This window comes from Rhea americana, unplaced genomic scaffold, assembly GCF_003343005.1.
Source record: "Rhea americana isolate MKP2758 unplaced genomic scaffold, rheAme1 scaffold_85, whole genome shotgun sequence".
Lineage (NCBI taxonomy): Eukaryota > Metazoa > Chordata > Aves > Rheiformes > Rheidae > Rhea > Rhea americana.
This window is the reverse complement of record NW_028187034.1, coordinates 227,141-245,635: the sequence shown is the minus strand read 5'-3', so window position 1 is coordinate 245,635 and position 18,495 is coordinate 227,141. Positions and strand designations below refer to the sequence as shown.

Here is an 18,495-nt window from a genome sequence, read left to right as displayed (position 1 = left end):
CTYCCCATTGGCTGGAGTTCCCGCGGGAGGCGGATCCTTCTGATGAGTGACAGGTGGCGGCGCGTTGCGCGTGGCCGCGGCCGTTGGGAGAGCCGCGAGCGCCGGTGAGGGCGCGCGCACGGCGGCGGCGGCTTGCGCGGCCGCTGCGGGCACGGGCAGCCCCTCTCCCTCGGCCGGCGGTTCCGCGGGCGCTGTCCTGTCCCCGCCGCCGAGGGCCGACGAGCGTCACCGTGACCGCCGGCGGCGCTCGGAGCCATGTCGGACTGGGTGTCCTACTACCGGAGTGAGGGGGCGGAGGAGGGGGACGACGACGAGCAGGAGGAGGGGACTGAGGCGGTCGGTAAGGCTCCCCTTGCCCCGAGGGCCCCCTCCCCCGCCTCCCACGGGGGTTTTGCTGCGCTTGGTGCTCGCYGGGCTCGGCGAAGAAGGAGGGAGGAGTCAGCGGTTAAACCTGGTTTTCCCCCTTTCCGTAGCGGACTACAAGTACGCAGGTCGGGACAGCTTGATTTTCCTAGTTGATGCCTCCAAGGCCATGTTTGAGTCGTACGAGGACGAGGAAGCATTCACTCCCTTTGACATGACTATGCAGGTAAGCTTCGTCGGAGAGCTGCAGATCTGTGACACTGAGTGATCTATAACTTCTGAGCTGAAGATCTTTTCAGGACCTCGAGGTGTTTTACAAACCCTCTCCAGATCGCTGTATCTGCACCACTACAGATACAGCTGGTTGGTTGCCTATCTTTTTGCCATACCTGTTGGTGTAAAATCACTGTGAAACCTAAGTGACAGATTTCTGAATGACTGTGGATTTGGAAAGATCCATTGGATGCTGGGATGTTCCAGACTTTGGTTTGGGGAATTTGTATAGAGTGAGTGATAAATTYATGCTAAGGATAGCAAGTCTAAGAAATACATATTTTTTTCTTGACCTTGCTCATAGAAGGGGAATGATAACAAAAAGCACATAAGATTGTATAAGTGAGGAAAAACCTCACTGACAAACAAGAACCCAAATTCTATCTCCTGGTGAAATATAGCTTAGAGTAATTGTTACAGTTCTTGATATTGCTTCTATAAACTGTTACTTGCCAAAGACAAAACTTCTGTACCATTTTGCATCTAATTTTCTTTGTATTTTGACCTGTGTGCATTCTTTCCAGTGCATCCGGAATGTGTACACCAGCAAAATTATTAGTAGTGATAGGGACCTGCTAAGTGTTGTGTTCTATGGCACAGAAAAGAACAAGAATTCTGCAGACTTCAAGCATGTTTATGTTCTTCAGGAGCTGGACAATCCAGGTAAAAGTCAGTGAAGTGATACAAAGGTTTATGTAGAAGATGGGGAAAGGAAATCTGTGTAATACCCTTGTTAGTGGATGGCCTCTCTGAAAAGAGAACTGTCAGAATAACAGAAATGTTCCTGTTTCAGGGATTTTTTTTTTCTGTTAGATCTGGAAACTTAGTGGAAGCTTATCATTTTCTGTTATAGTTGGTTCAGATCTCTTTCCTCTGTCTTTAACATGGTGATTCACCTGCTATCTGTTAAAGCTAAGAGGATTTCAATAGAACTCTTGAAAGCCCATCAGGTCTCTGCTACACTTCTAAACAATGTATGTACGTGCTAAGGCACCGCAGATTTCAGCTGAAAGCAAACATGCTAACTGTTTACGGTGTTTTGACTGTTAATCTCATAAAAAGATTTACCGTTCATGAGTTTACCTCCTCCTTTTTCTTAAGATTACCTAGCATGTGTGTGTTACAAGAGTTTAAATAGCTGAACTAGAAAAGGTAGCAGTAGTAGCATGTTAGGAGTGACAGCTTCCCTGTCAGCTGAGAGTATTGTGGGATAATTTTGTCTACTAGCTTTTAATAGCTACCTATATCTCTGAGGAGGTTTTATTTAATTCTCTTAGCTTGGAGGTACAGGCTAGCATTCTTGCTGTCATACTTTAGCAAAGCTTGGAGTTCTCTCTTAAGAAGTGTAGCTTCAGAATTGCTTACAACTGAGACCTGATGAGACTGCCCGTGACTCTTTTCTGCCAGCAGGTACCTTAGGCTCCTCACTTGTCCTTCCTCCCTTTCCTTTTCTGCTTGCCATTTGCCTCACATTAGAGGCGGTAGTTTGCCATGCTGATAAACACACTGCAGGTGAAAGGTGAGTGCTATTAAAAAGGAAGAAAATGGTATATTTATTGCCACAGAATTTTAAAAGGGCCATTGATACCTGCCCAGCATTTTGCTGTGCTCCATCAGATGATCTATGGTCTCAATCTGGCCTTCAGGCTGATGCCATCTGGCTTGTGAGTGAAGGAGCAGGAGCAGTTCTCCACCTTCTCAACATGCTGTGGAGATGCAGAATGTATTTCAGCCTCCTGTCCTTTCTCTGGCAGGGCAGCAGTCTGCCAGCCTTCTGGAGTGAGTGGGATCACTGCCTTTCTGGGGAACAAACTGCAGTTTCAACTCAGAGAGCCTGTGACACTCAATTCCATGCCTGTTTCCTTCCCCAACAAAAAGTGCCTCATATTGATGCCAGGGCACTTTGAATCCTTTTGCCTTTATTAGATACTTTTAACTGGCAGCCAGCTTGCAATATTGAAAATGTAAGGCTACCCTAAACAATTTTCTCAGCCAAGTGTTGGGAGGGCACTTCTACAAAGATGCTAGGGGAGGTTAGTCAGGCATCAGCTGCAGGGGACTGTCAGTGCTTGTTTGGAAGAGTTTGTAATAGTTCCTTTAGTATTTCTGATGCATGCAAATGCYGTTACTCTCTTTAGGTGCAAAGCGTATTCTAGAACTGGACAAATACAGAGGAGACCAAGGACAAATACTTTTCCGGGAGACCTTTGGCCACAGTACTGACTATTCACTGGGTGAAGCACTCTGGGCCTGCTCTAATCTCTTCAGTGATGTTCGAGTGAGAATGAGCCACAAAAGGATCATGCTGTTCACCAATGAGGATAATCCTCATGCCAATGATAGCGCTAAAGCCAAGCTGGCCAGAACCAGAGCTGGCGATCTGAGAGACACAGGTCATTAATTTCCCCTTTTAACTTAGGCCTGGAATTTAAGGCAAAGTAAAAGTGATGTATCCTTGTTAACTGTGCTGCAGTTTCCTGATGAAAAAAGAATGATGCAGTTTCCTGATGAAAAAAGAATGTGAAATGATCAGAACTGAGTAATATTTATGAAGCTTTCTAAATGAGAAAAATCTGATATCCAAGTCTAAATTACAAAATCTGATATCTAGTCTGGTATGCAAGAACTAACTACTACTTTTTAAGGCCTTTTTTTCTTTTTCCATAGCAAAAATCAGGATTTGTGAGGGCCATGGAAAACAAACTCTAGTTTATTTCATTGTCCCACCATTTTCCAGGAAGGGAATAACAAACTAAATCAACACAAAAGGAAAAACAGCAACCTGAGCTCAGAACCAGAGAGAAAATGCTGCATTACTTAAAATACGCAGTTGAGACAACTGGGAAAGGGGATTTTCTGACTGTTTTTGCTTCCCTCTATGCCAGAGATGCAATTGTGTTTTATAGGAGCTTGTCAGACCTATTTCATGCACAATATTTCCCAGCTTCTTAATTAGAGAGGGAACTTTCTCTGTACTATGTTGTTTTGACTGAAGATGAAGAAGGTCTTCTGCCACTTTTGCTGAAAAACTATCGCATCCAGTGCAGATTTGGTTTAGACTCACCTCTAAACTAGATCAAGCTGCTCGGGGCAATTTGGAGCTTGTTCTTGCTCAAATTCTTTGCATAGATAGAGAAATCTAAGAGTGCTGAGGAACATGCTTATATCTATCCTTTACTTTGTTTCTAGGTATCATCCTTGACTTGATGCACTTGAAGAAGCCTGGAGGGTTTGATATCTCCTTGTTCTACAGGGACATCATTAACATAGCAGAGGATGAGGACCTTGGGATCCAACCTCATGAGTCAGAGAAACTGGAACATCTCATGAAGAAAGTACGAGCCAAGGAGACAAAGAAACGAGCTTTAGTCAGGTATGTGCCTAGGTCTGACACTTTGTTCCATGTAGGCACCTGATATAATTTTAAAGCTGCATCTTGCCTCCTTCTTCTGGAAGGATTGTTCTGTAAAGGCATTGGTACTTTCATTCCTCAGTTTTACTTGGTGGACTGCAGCCTCCTTTTTTTCCCCTGTATGAGATCTCATGTATTGAACTTGGCTAGAAATTATTCTGGGGAAAAAAACATACCATCACCAAAGTAAAACATCTACCAAAAACCTGCAGCTCATAATCGCGGATGTTTTGTTTATAACAAAGTTGTATTTAAGTTTGTTTTATTTTGTTTTTTTTTGTTTTTTTTGTTAGGGGGAAAAAAGAAAAAGCATTCCAATGTGGCTGACAGGTTTTTTGACCTATTATTTACTAGTCATATGTAGCCAGTCTGGGCATTTGTTATTGTGCTAATAGATTCATACAGCCTTCATATTTATTATCGCCAGCTGAAAGATTAGAGATACTTACAGAGAGATTAAAGAGATCTTGACAAAGAGAACAGAAATTTTCTTTAGAATCACCTTCTTTCTATTGTTTTGATTTTAACAAGCAAGTTCATAGCAGAATGATTTGGGAGCATAGTACGTGAATGAACTTCACTACCTAGTGTTTTTTTTTTCTTTTCTCAATATATATTAAAAAAATCCCACTTTGAGTTGTTGTCACTGATGTTCTTGCTGCTCCTTACAGTTTTATTTTCCTCTTCTGGGAAAGTTCCTCAAGCTTTCTAATTCTTGAGGAGGAAAAATTCTGTATCAGTAATATCTTTTAGAAGAGAGGAAATAACATTCACAGTAATTGACTGTTCTGCTCTCAGAACTTAAAGATTGCCTCCAATTTTAAACTCTATTCTTCCTCTAAATTTTTCTCTAACTTCTGAAGCTTCTAAGTTTTTTCTTGGTATTATTTGTTTTGATTGGACACTTTTTGGACAATTTTACCTTCTGCTTGAACAGCCGTGTGAATTAAGAAGCCACATTTGCATTAAGCACAAGTAGGTACATAATGGTCAACTTGTCCTGTGTTCTGCCTGAAGATAACTACTTTTCAATGTAAAAAAGGATAGAAAAAATAGAGAAAATCATTTCTGTTTATGACCAGGACTAACAGTATTCCAAAAATGCTTTTATATGAGTGAGATTATGAAGCAAATAATAGTACCTTTTCAGAGATACATGTGGTTTTGGGGGGCAGAATAGGAGATCTGAGAAAAAAAGTTATTTGAGGAAATTACTTTCTTTTAAAACATTATATTTCAGAGTCTCATGTCTGTATCTGCTTTTTCTGTACAGGTTAAATCTGTATCTGAGCAAAGATCTGTCTCTTAGTGTTGGTGTGTACAGCCTCCTTCAAAAAGCTTATAAACCGTATCCAGTGAAGCTTTATCGGGAAACTAATGAGCCAATTAAAACAAAGACAAGAATGTTTAATGGGAAAACAGGCAGCCTGCTTCTGCCTAGTGATACAAAAAGGGCTCAGGTAGTGTATTCATTATGTTTCTGTTTTTTTCTATCACTGATTTTTGCAGAGGGAGARCAGGGAGTGATAAGCATCTTACTGCTTTTCTTGTCTTTTACTTTCATGATCAGTTGCAGAAGTATTTGCAACTGCATGCCCCTAGAATAGTTTGGTTGCTTTTTAAGCTAAGCAGGAGAGTGGGTTTTTTCTTGGGTGAGACTCTCAAAGGAAAACGTAGTGGAAGTGTGCTTGGGAACTCAGGTCGTGTTCTTTCTGTATGGCAGAACCAGGTTGGCAGAACCTGATCTTACGTGGCCTTGTGCTGTTGGTCCTGGTGCGATCTTTTGAATTACTAGAAACAAATTTTGACCRTTTTATTACTATTACTGTAACCTTTTGCTGTTTACTGTAAAGGTACAAGTGTGAATCACAGGGGTTTTTTGGATTCTTTTCCAGACATCAACAAAAAAGCATATTAGCTCTATCTTTGTTATTTGGTTCCTTGCTTTCCCTTCTTGCTTGGTAGTTTGGCTGATACAGAATGATTGATTGTCATACCCTGTTCAGGCACAGCCTTGTTTCAAAGCAGGTTATGCAGTTGCTAGATATATTGTCACAAGCAAACTTTGTGTGTCCTTCCATGCCTGCTGACATGCTTCTGTAGAAGCAGRTTAGGAGACACAGACAAGTCAAATAGGACCTCTGGAGGTGTCTGGTCCAACCTTAGCTCAGAGCAAGACTCACCTCTAAACTAGATCAAGCTGCTCAAGGCCTGTTCTGGCCAGCTCTGAGTAACTCCAAGGATGAGATGCTGCAGCCATCCTGTGCCAAATCTTAACCACTATCTTGGGAAAACAAGAAATGTTTTCCTCGTTTCCAGTCCGATTTTTTCTTGAGACAGTGGTTACAGACTRCGACTTGTCCTTTCACTGTACACTAATGGGGAGAGTTTTATCTTCCTCTACTTTGGTAGTACCTTTTCCCCAATTCCTCTRCACCCAAGCTTTGCTACTAGGTATGGAGACCTGGGAGGCCTGATAGCAGATCTTGTCAGTAAAGTCCAAGGTAAAGAAGGCATTTAGTACTTCAACCTTTTCTGTTTTCTTTATCACTAAGTTGCCTGCCTTATAGGAATGATTTCATATTTTTCCTGCTCTTCTTTTTGCTGATGAGGCACCTTTAGAAATCATTTCTGTTGCCCTTCACATTCCTTGGCAGTCATTTTCTCTTAGAGTTCCACCAGGTGTGAGAAATGCTGTGGCTTTTTAATAYTGTGAGTACTGTGAGTGCAGTAGGTTCTGAAAAAAATCAGATGGAGGAAGAAAGTGGGCTGAAAATGGGCATCTTTCTCCTTATTCTCAGTGTCCTTCCACTGTATTTTAGTAGAACAGATTTTATTGTTTCTAATGCTATTTTTGATCAAATTCTATCCCTATGCTCAGCATTATTGTCTACTCYGCTTTAGATGTATGGAAACCGTCAGATTGTGCTGGAGAAAGAGGAAACAGAAGAATTAAAACGTTTTGAGTCACCAGGCTTGGTTCTGATTGGCTTCAAACCGCTTTCAATGCTAAAACAGCATCACTATATCAGACCTTCCCAGTTCATCTATCCTGAGGAGGCCCTAGTAAAGGGTAAGCAAAGACAGGAACAGAAGATTCAGAAGTTTCACCACTTTGTATTATGGTAACCAGCTAATTCATAGTGTGATCAAGTAGAGATCACTGAGACATCTTTGTCTGTTTTAAAAACTTATTAATGTTAAAAAGCATAGGTTTAACTGTTATGGCCTCTCCCAGTGTGGTTAATTCTTATTTTCTTCAGTAGCAGAAGTGCTAATCCTGCTTCATGCTTCATCCATCATGACAGACAGCTAATCAAACTAAACAGATGTGGCCCTGAAATACTTGGTTTAGTCATTTATAAATATAACTAATTTTTAAAACTGAAGGATCCTAGTACCAATAAGGTGAAGATGGTAAAAATATTGTAATTTCTTAGTCCATAAACCCTAGAGCAGACATGCATTGCTAAGGAAGTGTGATGGAATTAATAGCATCTTAATGGCTTGTTTTAATGACAGTGGTAGCGAGAAGGAGAAGACATTAAGGACTGCTTTTTCTCCCTTTTTTTTGTGTGTATACACAAGTCTGCTAATCTGGAAATAYAGTATTAACCCATCCCGAGCTGCATTATCAAGAAAAACCTCTATCTCATAAAGAGAGTAAAGAGGGATAAAGAGAGTAGGGAGAGATGACTAGATCCCTTGCATTATCTGACTGAAGAAGCACCTTTACCCTGTTTTTTCCAGCTTAGCAAATTCCTGAATCAAATGTGTTATTCGTACATTAGTCTTTTCCTGACTAACCTATCTGATCAAATTTAAAGCAAATATGCATAGACCTGGAGGGAAGAATATTTTATCCTGAATCCTTAGTGTGTAACTTCTGCAGTAGGTCCTATGATGTGCTGCTGCTGCTACTATTATGTCCCACCAAACTAGAGAGAGGCTTTGTATGTACCCATTTCCAGTTCTCAGTCTTACTTCATTTCTCAGATGCTGGTGATTTYAGTTCTTTTACCAGAAGTCTCACTGATCTGATCAGGAGAGGCTCATTTTCAGAGGCTCCCTCTTCCCAAAGCTGCTTTTTACCTCTGCAACATTGTAAGCATTTCAAAGAAGTCACTGGCATTGAATCTGTAGTACCTAGAGTTATATTCCTGAGCAAAGCTCTTAATCTGACTAATGCAGGCTTTACTTTGCAGGGAGTACAACGCTTTTTAATGCCTTATTGATTAAGTGCTTGGAGAGAGAAGTGTTGGCACTCTGCAGATACACTCCCCGCCGGAACACTCCCCCTCGCTTTGTGGCACTGGTTCCCCAGGAGGAAGAGCTGGATGAACAAAAAGTGCAGATAGCCCCTCCAGGTATGGCAAGAGATGCTGCCTTTCCTTGTGCTCTTGGAAGCAGTCAGCAAAATAGCCTCCTGTACTGCATGGAAATATTCTTTTTGCTGCCTTAAAAGCTGGGGAGAGTGCTTTCCAACATCCCTTTTCTTCAGTTTTCACGTTGTAAGTATCTGATGTTGAAGAGGCTGCTGAGAGATCCTTGGCTGTAGTTCCTGCTTGAAATCTTTGATGGCTTACGTGGAATAAATACATCTAACTGGAAGAATGCGTGGTGATGTCTACAGTGATGCATTTGTGAGGCAAGGCTGGTGCTGGCAGTGTTGTGACACTGTGCAGCTACCTTAATACAGCTGAAAGAATGCTAAAGTAGATGTTCTGCTATCTGTTTTTAAAGCCTCARTTGCATCAGTGCTTTCTCAGGTGTAACGTGGCTACAGTACTTTCTCTGCCTCTTACCTTTTTTTCTAGCATATTCAAGTAACTGACCTAAAAATGAAGAACCTTTTTTCAGTTGTCTGACTGGGCACGCACACCCTTTCCTGAATTTTATTGTGTCTTTGGATACTTTTTAAAGCTTTAAATAAATAATTTCACAAATTGAGCCTTGTACCTTATCAGGAAGCAAAGGTATCTCTAGCTCTTTTGCRTTTTCTTTCTTCTAGAACTGGAACATTCCCTGCTGGGAGAATGAAAAGTACAGGAATAACACTGCTTTTGCACAGCATACGGCATTTCAGAAATAACATACAGGCTTTTATTTTATATTTAAACAAATTGTTTTCAAGCTCATTTCCAGTGAGAAATAGGGAAGATGGACAAGTTAATTTCCTGCATAAAAAGCAAGTCACGAGTTTCCAACTTTTGGCTCTGCATTTAGTTTGATTCTCATTCAAACAATGATGCTGGCTGTTTGCATTTTGATTGGGATTGAGTGCCATGTTGTAGGTAGTAGGAGATATTACTGGTTGGTGTTGTTTACAACAAAATAGCTGGATAGTTTGGTAGTCATCGGACCTGCCTAATCAGCACCTTAGGCTTTCCTAAAAAATGTTTTGAGAATGTGGTTCTACGTAACTGTTCTCTTGGTCTCTTTTTTCTGTGTAGGTTTCCACCTCATTTTCCTACCATATGCAGATGACAAACGGAAAGTTGATTTTACAGAAAAGGTGCCAGCCAATCGAGAACAGGTGGACAAAATGAAGGAAATCATTCAAAAACTAAGGTTCAAATACAGGTAAATGGAGATAAATAGAGTAGCGGCAGAGGGGGGAAGAAGAGAAGYACAACACTATTGCACAGTATGTTTGCTGTGTTATGGACATTCTTCAACTATGATGTGCACAAGAYGAGATTTTGAAGCACTGGGTGGTTATATAGGTATAACTTGTAATGTCGTTGGGATCCTTCCTTGTAACTACTAATCTAGTAGGCTCTCTGGTTTCCCTTAGCATGTCCACAGTAAATGTTTTAGAAAGCCATGGTTAGAAATATGTAGGTTGTGAAACTATTAGTGGCCCATACTCAGCATCCAAGCCAGGCACCTTAAAGGTTATGGTGATAGTAGTTGTCTGTAAGACTTTGAACTGGTCTTTAGATTTGATCTTCAGGGCTTTGTTCCTCCGTATGGCCGAACCTCACTGTATWGATGTTGTTTAAATATCACACAATGCATGAATTTTAAATCTGGATAAACTTAGGAAGTCTTGCTTACTCCATATCATAATGTGCTGTCTTGCATCTAGAACTTACATGTAAGCTTCTACTTGTATACTTCGAGTGTGGGAGAGCCCCTTGTCTCCAGAACACAAATGGCTACTTGTGTGCATACAAAAAAGTTTATTCTCCTTGCCCTGAAGCCTCACCACTGCAAACACAGGCGTCAAACRCATTTAATGGGGAAACTGTCAGAGATGATGATTTGCATAAACAAATTGCTTCCCTTTGCAATAGCCTTGTCTAAACATTATTCTTAACCATTCTGAAATAACTATGCATCACACACCTCAGGGTGTTCTGGAATTCTCTATACAATTAGTCTTGTTCTTTAGGCTGTTTTAATTTGTTGCAGRGGTACTACACTTTATTGTGGTTATGAGAATCCATTTTGCAGATCAGACCTGGATCTTTTGAGTATAACAGAAATAATAGTTAAACCCTTTCATCRTAGCTAGGATAAATTTCATGAACTGTTTTTATAGGAGATTTGTTTTAGGTATATGGAAGGTAGCAAAACTGGTATTAATGCAGAATGCTGACATCTCCATTTGGCTCATGCAGTTTTCTAACAAAGTTGATGTGTGACAGGGTGGTGATTTGGCAGGTAAATTGAAAAGAGGAAAGGCAGTTCTTTTGCTGAGATTGATTATTTTGTGGGAAAGAGGGAAATATTTTATTTTGAAATACATCGGTGGCAGATTTTGTGCATCTTGCCTGTCTTCTTAGCAGGATGCATTGAAATTCTGGGGGGGTTCTTGACAGGACTGACAGCTTTGAGAACCCAGTTCTGCAGCAGCACTTCCGGAATCTGGAGGCTTTGGCACTGGATATGATGGAACCGGAACAAGCTGAGGATTTGACAAGTGAGATCTATTGGTGGATGCAAAGGGAGGTAGCATAGAGGATTCTTGAGTTTCTTCGAAGTCAAAGATGTGTTGCTACAAAACCAAATACGTTTATTTTTTTTTTAATTATATGCAGTTCCAAGATGTAGAACTCTGAATTTGTCYATTCTGAAATACCTTACTCTCCAGTGCTGTAACTGTTAGGGTAAAGGAAAAAAAACTGTTCATTTTACCCTGCTAAATTATAATCTAATCATCTTTTTCTTTATGGTGATAAATTTTTTTTTCTCAGAAATTCCTGTCCTCAAGAGCCACATTAATATTTCAGTCTGATAACTGGCAGAATTATTTAGAGAATTCTGAGCCTGGGTGGAGCTGAGAGAAAATGATGCCACTTTGTGGCTCTGAGAATTTCTGGTTACCTAATCCTGATGGGAGAGTTAGCTCTTACTACTCTTTAGTACTCCCGGAAAAGTGTTAAGAGTARCTAATTATCTCTTGTGAAGTAATACCTAACAGATAACCTAGGTCCCTGTTCTAGATATCATGCAAATGCATGACAGAAACAAGCTGTCCTTCCTCAAATTACTTGCAACCTGAAATAGTGAAGTGGCATATTTTAAGTGTCTGATGTTAGCTCTAGGTAGCAGCAAGACCGATTATGAGATCTCCTATACCACTTTCCCTTTGTTGATTTAATTCTTTGTGTATATACTCCTCTTCAGATATATGAGCAAGTCCATTACACATGAGTAATAGAAATTTCTCATCTTATCAAGAACTGTAAATTTCTTATTTGTGATTATCATAGCATAGTTCTTTCCATTTTGCAGGCTTACAAGACATTTGTATGGTAACTATTACATAAGCATGATTATACCTTGGTGACAACCATTTAGACACCATTTTTAAGAGGGCAAATCTTTCTCTCTTGCCAGTGCCAAAGGCTGAGGAGATGAGCCGCAGGCTGGGCAACCTGGTGGAAGAGTTTAAGCAGCTGGTTTATCCTCCTGACTATGATCCTGATAGGAGGGCTGTAAAGCGAAAACAAGGTGAGTAATGACACTGCAGGCAGGCAACCTGGTGTCTATACTCTTTGTTTTGAAGTTTATGCTTTTTCAGTCTGTCTTATAGTTTAAAGAAGCCACTTGTGCAGCAACTCTTCTACTCATCTCCACAGCAGAGTGGACTTATATCCAGCTGTGATTCTTAGGAATCACAGGGTACTGTGGTATCTGACTAGAGAATTGTTGGAATGAGGAACTGCATAGTTGCAACTTGGAGTGACATGAGAAGCCATGTGGGCAAATTATTTTAAACTTTTTTTTTCTTTTTGTCTAACTGTGCTTTTTATGACAGAGTAGTGGAGTCCTTAATGCTTTGAGTTTGTTTTCTGGATGAGGAAKCAGACTTGTATGTATGGACTGTTTAGCAAGTCTAGTTAGACATCTTTAGGACTAAATATTTAACCAGTGCTTAAGTACGTACATGGTTTGGGAGTTTATGAAAATCTTCATAAAATGGGAATGTCAGTTAACTGAATTCCATATAGAGTAATTGCATTCTGCTGCCTAGATGAAAATTCCTTAAAAGTTTCACTTGTGAATGATCTTTCCAATAGAACACAGATTTGTACGCTTGAGTTTGAGATCACTCACACCARTGACATCAGAGTAGTAAGTGACAGCTACTGTATAGAACAAGATACAGAAACTAGATCTGTGAGTGTGTAGGTAGCCATTAGTGTCATGTACTAATGGCCATTAACTGTGGGATGAGAAAAGTTGATATCTTCCTTTACATTAAGAAACTTTATAAAAATCTTAATGGTCCAAAATTTATCTTTCTAATAGGTGATGATGATGGTCAAACTGAGAAAAAACCCAAGACAGAAATCTCAAAAGATGAGTTGAGGAGTCATGTGCAGAAAGGCACTCTAGGCAAGCTTACGGTACCTACTCTGAAGGATGCATGCAGGCTTTGTGGGCTGAGAGGTGGTGGGAAGAAACAGGAGCTCCTGGATGTGTTAACTGAATACTTTAAGGACCACTAAGCAGGAAGAGAAGTCCATTGTTTGACTTCTATCTGCTTAAAGTTTTTGGTGTCTTAAGTAGAAGCTGAGTCTGTTTAATCTTGCTGTAGAGGAGGAGAGGACTCAATGCTGCTGAATATAGCAGCGAAGAAACTTTGTACTCCTAGTTGTGAATACTCACTGCAAGCTTGGATTCCATTCACAGTAGCCAAAGGCAGAATTAAATTCCCTGCCAACTCAGGTCGCTCACTGAAAATGAACACAGTTGAGCCTTCATGGTTTCTTAATAAAAAATTTTTTGTACTTCTTACTTTGCAACACGGGCTATAACATCTTTTTGCCATAAAGACAGCAAAACTCATTTTAACAGGAGTAAGGAAACAGAATGATCTGTGTTAGTGGCACCACATTAATTCATACAACAGAAGGTAACAGAATTCTGCTGACAGAAGGTATAAATATGGTGTGTTACTGTGCTACTCTCCAAAACTGCCAACGGGTATCGCTACTTGTAATCAAATGGGGCTCTTTACCATCATCAGCATTATAAAKATCGTCAGCAGATCTTGAAGGAGAAAATCATTATTGCTAAGTGGTATCCACTCTGTTGTACAAAAAGCCAGCGCTTTGCAAAGGTGTTTAGTCCAGTGTTCCATTTTTAAACAGTAACTGCAAAAGCTGGTTTAAAAAAAAAAAAAAAAGTCATGTTCCCTAGAGGGCTGCAAGCACTTATCCCAGTTAAATTACTGAGTTAGCATAGAGCTTTTCCACCTCTGTAGCAAAGGTGAGTCAGACTACTTAAAGCCTTCTATACTTTAACCTGTGCTTTAAGAATAGGAAATTGTAGAGAGCAGCTATTGCCTGTTACTTCTGGTGATTTTTTTTTTTTTTTTTGAATCCTACTGATGTAGGCAGTATCCAAGGGTGTATATGTTTTGGTTTTTAAATTCCCAACCTGTCTTGCAGTGCAAGATGAATAAAATCAATATGTGCATAAATAGTCCTTCTCCTTGCCACAGAAAGCAGTGCTAATTGTTTAGCTAAATTGTAATTTCCACTGAATGTGAGAATAAAGCAAGCATTTATTTTGGTATGCATGGTGGTTTTGTGTTCAGCATAGAGACTCCTGTGTCTGGCGCAAAAACAATTAGGCAACTTCTTATAGAATTCAGTCATATGTTAAGGACGTGCCCATGCTGTAGTCAGTGCAGTGCACACAAATGTATCGGAGCCAGTTGTGAATGCCCTCTTGGCACAGTGACCACTTTGACAGCACACTGCTTGCTTCCACCTGTTCAACTTCTTACAAGAGCAGCTAGCTCATATTGAGCACCACAAGTCTATTACTATACTGTAATGCAGGTAGATTCARAGTAGTTATTTCTAATAAAATTTTGTCTAAACTATTTTTCTTTTAGTATATTCTTTAGGCAAAGAAGTTGCTGTAAAGGCTTGTCTTAGCAACACTTGAATTGAAAGTGACAAAATTGTGAAGACTATCTTGTCCATAATTCTGTGGGTTTTCCCTCCCCAAACGCCTTTTTTCAATTCCCTCTTGGCTTGCCAACCTCAAGGTTCTGTATGTTCCAAGCTTTGGATGATTATGGCATGTTTTATCCAAGTTATTAGAKGCTCTTGCTTTATTTGGGGCAGGCTATTGCATTAAGCAGAATTCATCAGAGATGATGATGGAAGGCTTCAGAGCAAAAAATTAAGACAGTTTTTCTTGCTCAAGAATCCTTTATTTCTGCTGCTCATGTGCTTTGTCTTACACATGCTTTTTTGGCACATTATTGCTGGGGCAAATCCTTTGCAGGGTTCTGAACACAACTAGCCCAACAATCAGCATCCTTAAGAGGTAACAGCAGTTCTGCTAACGTACATAGAAAGGAAACGACTCAATCATTTTAGTGACTTAAGTTCATCTCAGCAAGGATATTACTAGTATCAGACATTTATGAAAATATAAAATACAAATGTAAGTTGTCTTCAGTCTTTCATGAACTGATTTCATCTGCTTAAGATATTTACTATAGGTAAGCAGTTGGTGCGTCTGTGGAAACGTTACAGGAAAAATTTATTTTCCATGCTGTTACCATACCTACTGGGGTTCACTACACAATTCTTCCCACTCTAGTTTTGCTTTCTACTTTGCAAATGTTGGGAGGCCCACATAGAGTACAGCTGAGTAATCCTGTAGGGAGAGACAGAAGACTCTGTAGAAGCTTCAACAGATAAAGTCCAGACTTCCTACAACAGAAGAGGGATGTTTGGCATGACCTCCAGTGCAGATATTTTAGGCTCTTTAGCTGGAAAGAGTAACTGGACAGTTAAATACAGCATGTATTCAACTAAAGCTAACTTCATAAAGCCACCATTAATCCAAAATGCTAGTGGTGCTTCATGCTTTTCTGGAACATAGGGTTATCTGTCATTCTCGTGTTGTAAGCTGTTTCATCTGAAAAAYGGCGTTTTCTACTGTCTTGGCTATGGCTTGAAGGGCAGATTTTCAGTCATACGACCATATTGCAGTAGCTTTTCTAAAAACATTAGATCCTTTTCAAAGGTATTGGCCAGGTGTACAGTGCTATTTAGGAGCCACAGCAGGCTGCTTCCTACCAYGTGTTTTATTACTTATTTAAATATGCTACGAAACCCAAACTTTGCAGCTCATTGATGCACTCCGCACACACACAAAAACTGAAGCATGAACACTACACTGTAGTAGCCTTTAGCCAATCTCTGATCAGTTTAATTTAGCAAACACTAACACTTCACTTAAAGCAAATGCCTCCCAGAGTATGACAATTCCTGTATTCACCTTTGTCAGCAATTTTATTTTTCTTAAAAAGTCAGTATTTAAAAACAAAAGCAAGATCAGAGATCTCCACTTGTGCATTGCCATGAGGTTTCTGCTCCCCATACACCTCTTCAGAAGTCCCTTCTCTGGTTTCAAGAAGAGAAAAGGTTGTGCTGCATGTACTGGCTTGATCTTGGCTCCATCCACTGCTACACAGTAGCCACCGTCTGCCTTATACACGGGCTACACTGCTTCATCACTTTAAAGCAGCACCTCCAGCAGTCTACCCACACAAGGTGTGCTGCAAATCTACATTCATTAGCTGAACACTTAGCAGAAAACTGTTGCACAAAGAAAGCTAATGGGTAGGTTTTAGCCTTGAGCAGGCAGACATGAAGATAAAGGTGGTGGTGGTGGTTTTTTTTTTTTCCTCCTTTTAAACAAACATCAAACAGGAAATACAGCTGTACAATCACTTTTCAAGAAGTAATACAATAAGAATGACTGTTGGAGTGGAAAAATAAGAGGGAAAAGGGAAGGGAAAGGCAGAAACACTTTCAGAGTTAAGTCACTATTAAACAAAACAAAAAAGATATTTTAAGATGAAACATTGGTATCAAAACTATTACCTCATCAACTACAGCTAAATATTATTTCCCCCAACTGCAACTTGTCCTATTCCACATAAACTTAAACTCATGGGCATTTAGACCAACAGTCTTTCTATAGCTTGCTGGACAGACTGGATCTGAGGCTTTAGCTGAGATCCCTCCTTGATGGTGATCGAACAGGCAATGACAGGCCGGGAGACACCACATGCCCGGCCCAGGGCCTGCTTGGAGCGCACAAAGACGTAGGGCACATTCTTGTCCTCACAGAGAAGAGGGAGATGTAGGATGATCTCCAAGGGCTCAGCATCTGCTGCCATCACAATGAATTCTGCTATTCCTCTGTTCAGTGTTTTGGTGGCTGCAAAAGAAACTTAAGATTAAGTCTAGGGCTTTCTATGAAGTACATTTAATGAAAAACACTAACAGATGTTGAAATTAGCATGAGCAAGCAGGAAATTTAGCGGTAGCATGAGGACAGCTCAAGGGAAACGGCAGCTGCAAGGCTATGAAAGAAGTCCAGACTGAACTGAGTGGCAGTCAGCAGTGCACCCCTGCAGGGATGAAAGTGACCTTCAAAACATAGTCACCAGGTCCAGGGAAGGGATTTTTCCCCCTGCTCAGCACYTGCAGAGCTGCATCTAGAGTAATGTCCAACCTCACCCTGAAGCGTAAGGGGGAGACTGACAAGCAGAGCGAGTCCAGTACAGAGTGGCTAAAGTGGTCAGGGCACAGAATGGACAAGGAGAGACTGAGAAATCTGGGTTTGTTTAGCTTGGAAAAGAAAAGGCCAAGGTGTGGGATAATGCCATTGCTGCCTTCCACTACCTAAAGGGTGGAAAGGATACAGCCAGACTGTCCTCACTGGTGCATAGTGAAAGGACAGGTTACAGTCTGTGACTGTTGCTGTAGGGAATTTCTGATGGGACATAAGCAAGAAAAATCTACTGTGAGAGTAGTGTAAGTCCTAAGTCAGGGGTCCAGAGAGATTTTGGAGAAGTCTTCATCCTTAAAGATTTTTTTTTTTAACTGTGACTATGCAAGACTCTGAGCAACCTGATCCAGCTTTAAAGGGAGCACTTCTGTGGACAGATTGCACCACAGACCTTCAGAGGTCCATTCAAACCCAAATTAGATCTATACAAAATTAATRGCCCACAGCTAGAGAGAGAAGACACCTTCCAGACACAGCCTCTCAGAGCTCAATTCAAAACTCCAGCACACTTTATAACAGGCAGGTCTCACCTTCATTGGCTCCCTTACGTAACTGCTTATAGTTGCAGGATTGCTGCACAAGATCCAGTAGTGTTTTGGTGAGCTGTGCATCAGCCAGTGGGTAAGCTTTGGGGTTCACTTCTGCCTCACTCTGAAGAGAGGAAAGAGAAAGAATAAAGAGTACTATAACAGGAGCAAAGGGGGCTTTGTTCTGAACAACACTACATAGGCCTTAGTCTATCACATATATCAACTGCTGGGGTCAACTCAGCTCATATTCTCACCTGCTCAACACATACACTAAAAATCCCATTGCATTTCATTTCTCATGTTCAAAGCCCCCACTGACAGGTCAGGTAGAGTTAGACAATTTCAATCCTGTAATCTAGCAGCAGTGAACTAACAGCAGCCTTCAAAAGCATGTACTACTATAGATACTACATAAATTAAGCGTTTCAGAGCCAGTTGCTGCCAGCAGCAATTTGACAAGTTTAGACCTGAATTTTAAAGAAAATTGAGTAAGGCATCAGATTTACTCCTGCAAATTACAAACAGCTTCTGCATGTTAGCATCAGTGGCATACTGGCACAGTAACAACATCCTAACAAGCATTAACAACCAATACCGGCAGAACTAGATTTTTTTCAATATTTGCCCTCCAGTGCTGATGTTAGTGTCTGGAAGGGAGCGGTCCAGCGCCCAACTACTGCGATCTTCTGCCGCCAGCCTAACGGGTAGTTAGGGCGCTGCCCCCGGGCTGCTCTTCCGCACGCAGAGCACATGCTCCTGCCTCCGAAGGAGCCCGGGGACAGGCCGGCAGAGGCGTCTGGCACAGGCGACCCCACGGAGCGCCAGCGCCCCCGCCCTCCCCACGCGTGGGAG

At 41.0% G+C, this 18,495-nt stretch overlaps 2 protein-coding genes across 2 annotated transcripts; one reads left to right on the top strand and one right to left on the bottom strand.

Annotated features, from left to right (window-relative positions):
* Positions 1-56: 56 nt before the first annotated feature.
* Positions 57-14,083, top strand: XRCC6 (X-ray repair cross complementing 6). Its single transcript, XM_085323610.1, has 12 exons — positions 57-340; positions 474-589; positions 1,161-1,299; positions 2,775-3,029; positions 3,826-4,009; positions 5,322-5,508; positions 6,953-7,121; positions 8,254-8,415; positions 9,502-9,631; positions 10,876-10,976; positions 11,897-12,010; positions 12,812-14,083. The coding sequence occupies exons 1-12, from the start codon at positions 256-258 to the stop codon at positions 13,009-13,011; spliced, it is 1,842 nt and encodes a 613-aa protein (XP_085179736.1). The 5' UTR covers positions 57-255; the 3' UTR covers positions 13,012-14,083.
* Positions 14,084-14,710: 627 nt separating this feature from the next.
* Positions 14,711-18,213, bottom strand: SNU13 (small nuclear ribonucleoprotein 13). Its single transcript, XM_085323432.1, has 3 exons — positions 18,150-18,213; positions 17,644-17,844; positions 14,711-16,759 (listed from the first exon to the last, which is right to left on the bottom strand). The coding sequence occupies exons 1-3, from the start codon at positions 18,211-18,213 to the stop codon at positions 16,497-16,499; spliced, it is 528 nt and encodes a 175-aa protein (XP_085179558.1). The 3' UTR covers positions 14,711-16,496.
* Between the last annotated feature and the right edge of the window lie 282 nt (positions 18,214-18,495).

Excerpts from the sequence above, each read along its gene's own strand:
- XRCC6 (XM_085323610.1), top strand. The coding sequence starts at position 256 with ATGTCGGACTGGGTGTCCTACTACCGGAGTGAGGGGGCGGAGGAGGGG. Across the intron at positions 3,030-3,825 it reads TGGCGATCTGAGAGACACAG|GTATCATCCTTGACTTGATG; the intron begins GTCATTAATTTC and ends CTTTGTTTCTAG. Across the intron at positions 10,977-11,896 it reads ACAAGCTGAGGATTTGACAA|TGCCAAAGGCTGAGGAGATG; the intron begins GTGAGATCTATT and ends CTCTCTTGCCAG.
- SNU13 (XM_085323432.1), bottom strand. The coding sequence starts at position 18,213 with ATGTTGTTACTGTGCCAGTATGCCACTGATGCTAACATGCAGAAGCTG. Across the intron at positions 17,845-18,149 it reads GCTGTTTGTAATTTGCAGGA|GCCTATGTAGTGTTGTTCAG; the intron begins GTAAATCTGATG and ends TGATAGACTAAG. Across the intron at positions 16,760-17,643 it reads ACGTAAGGGAGCCAATGAAG|CCACCAAAACACTGAACAGA; the intron begins GTGAGACCTGCC and ends TTTCTTTTGCAG.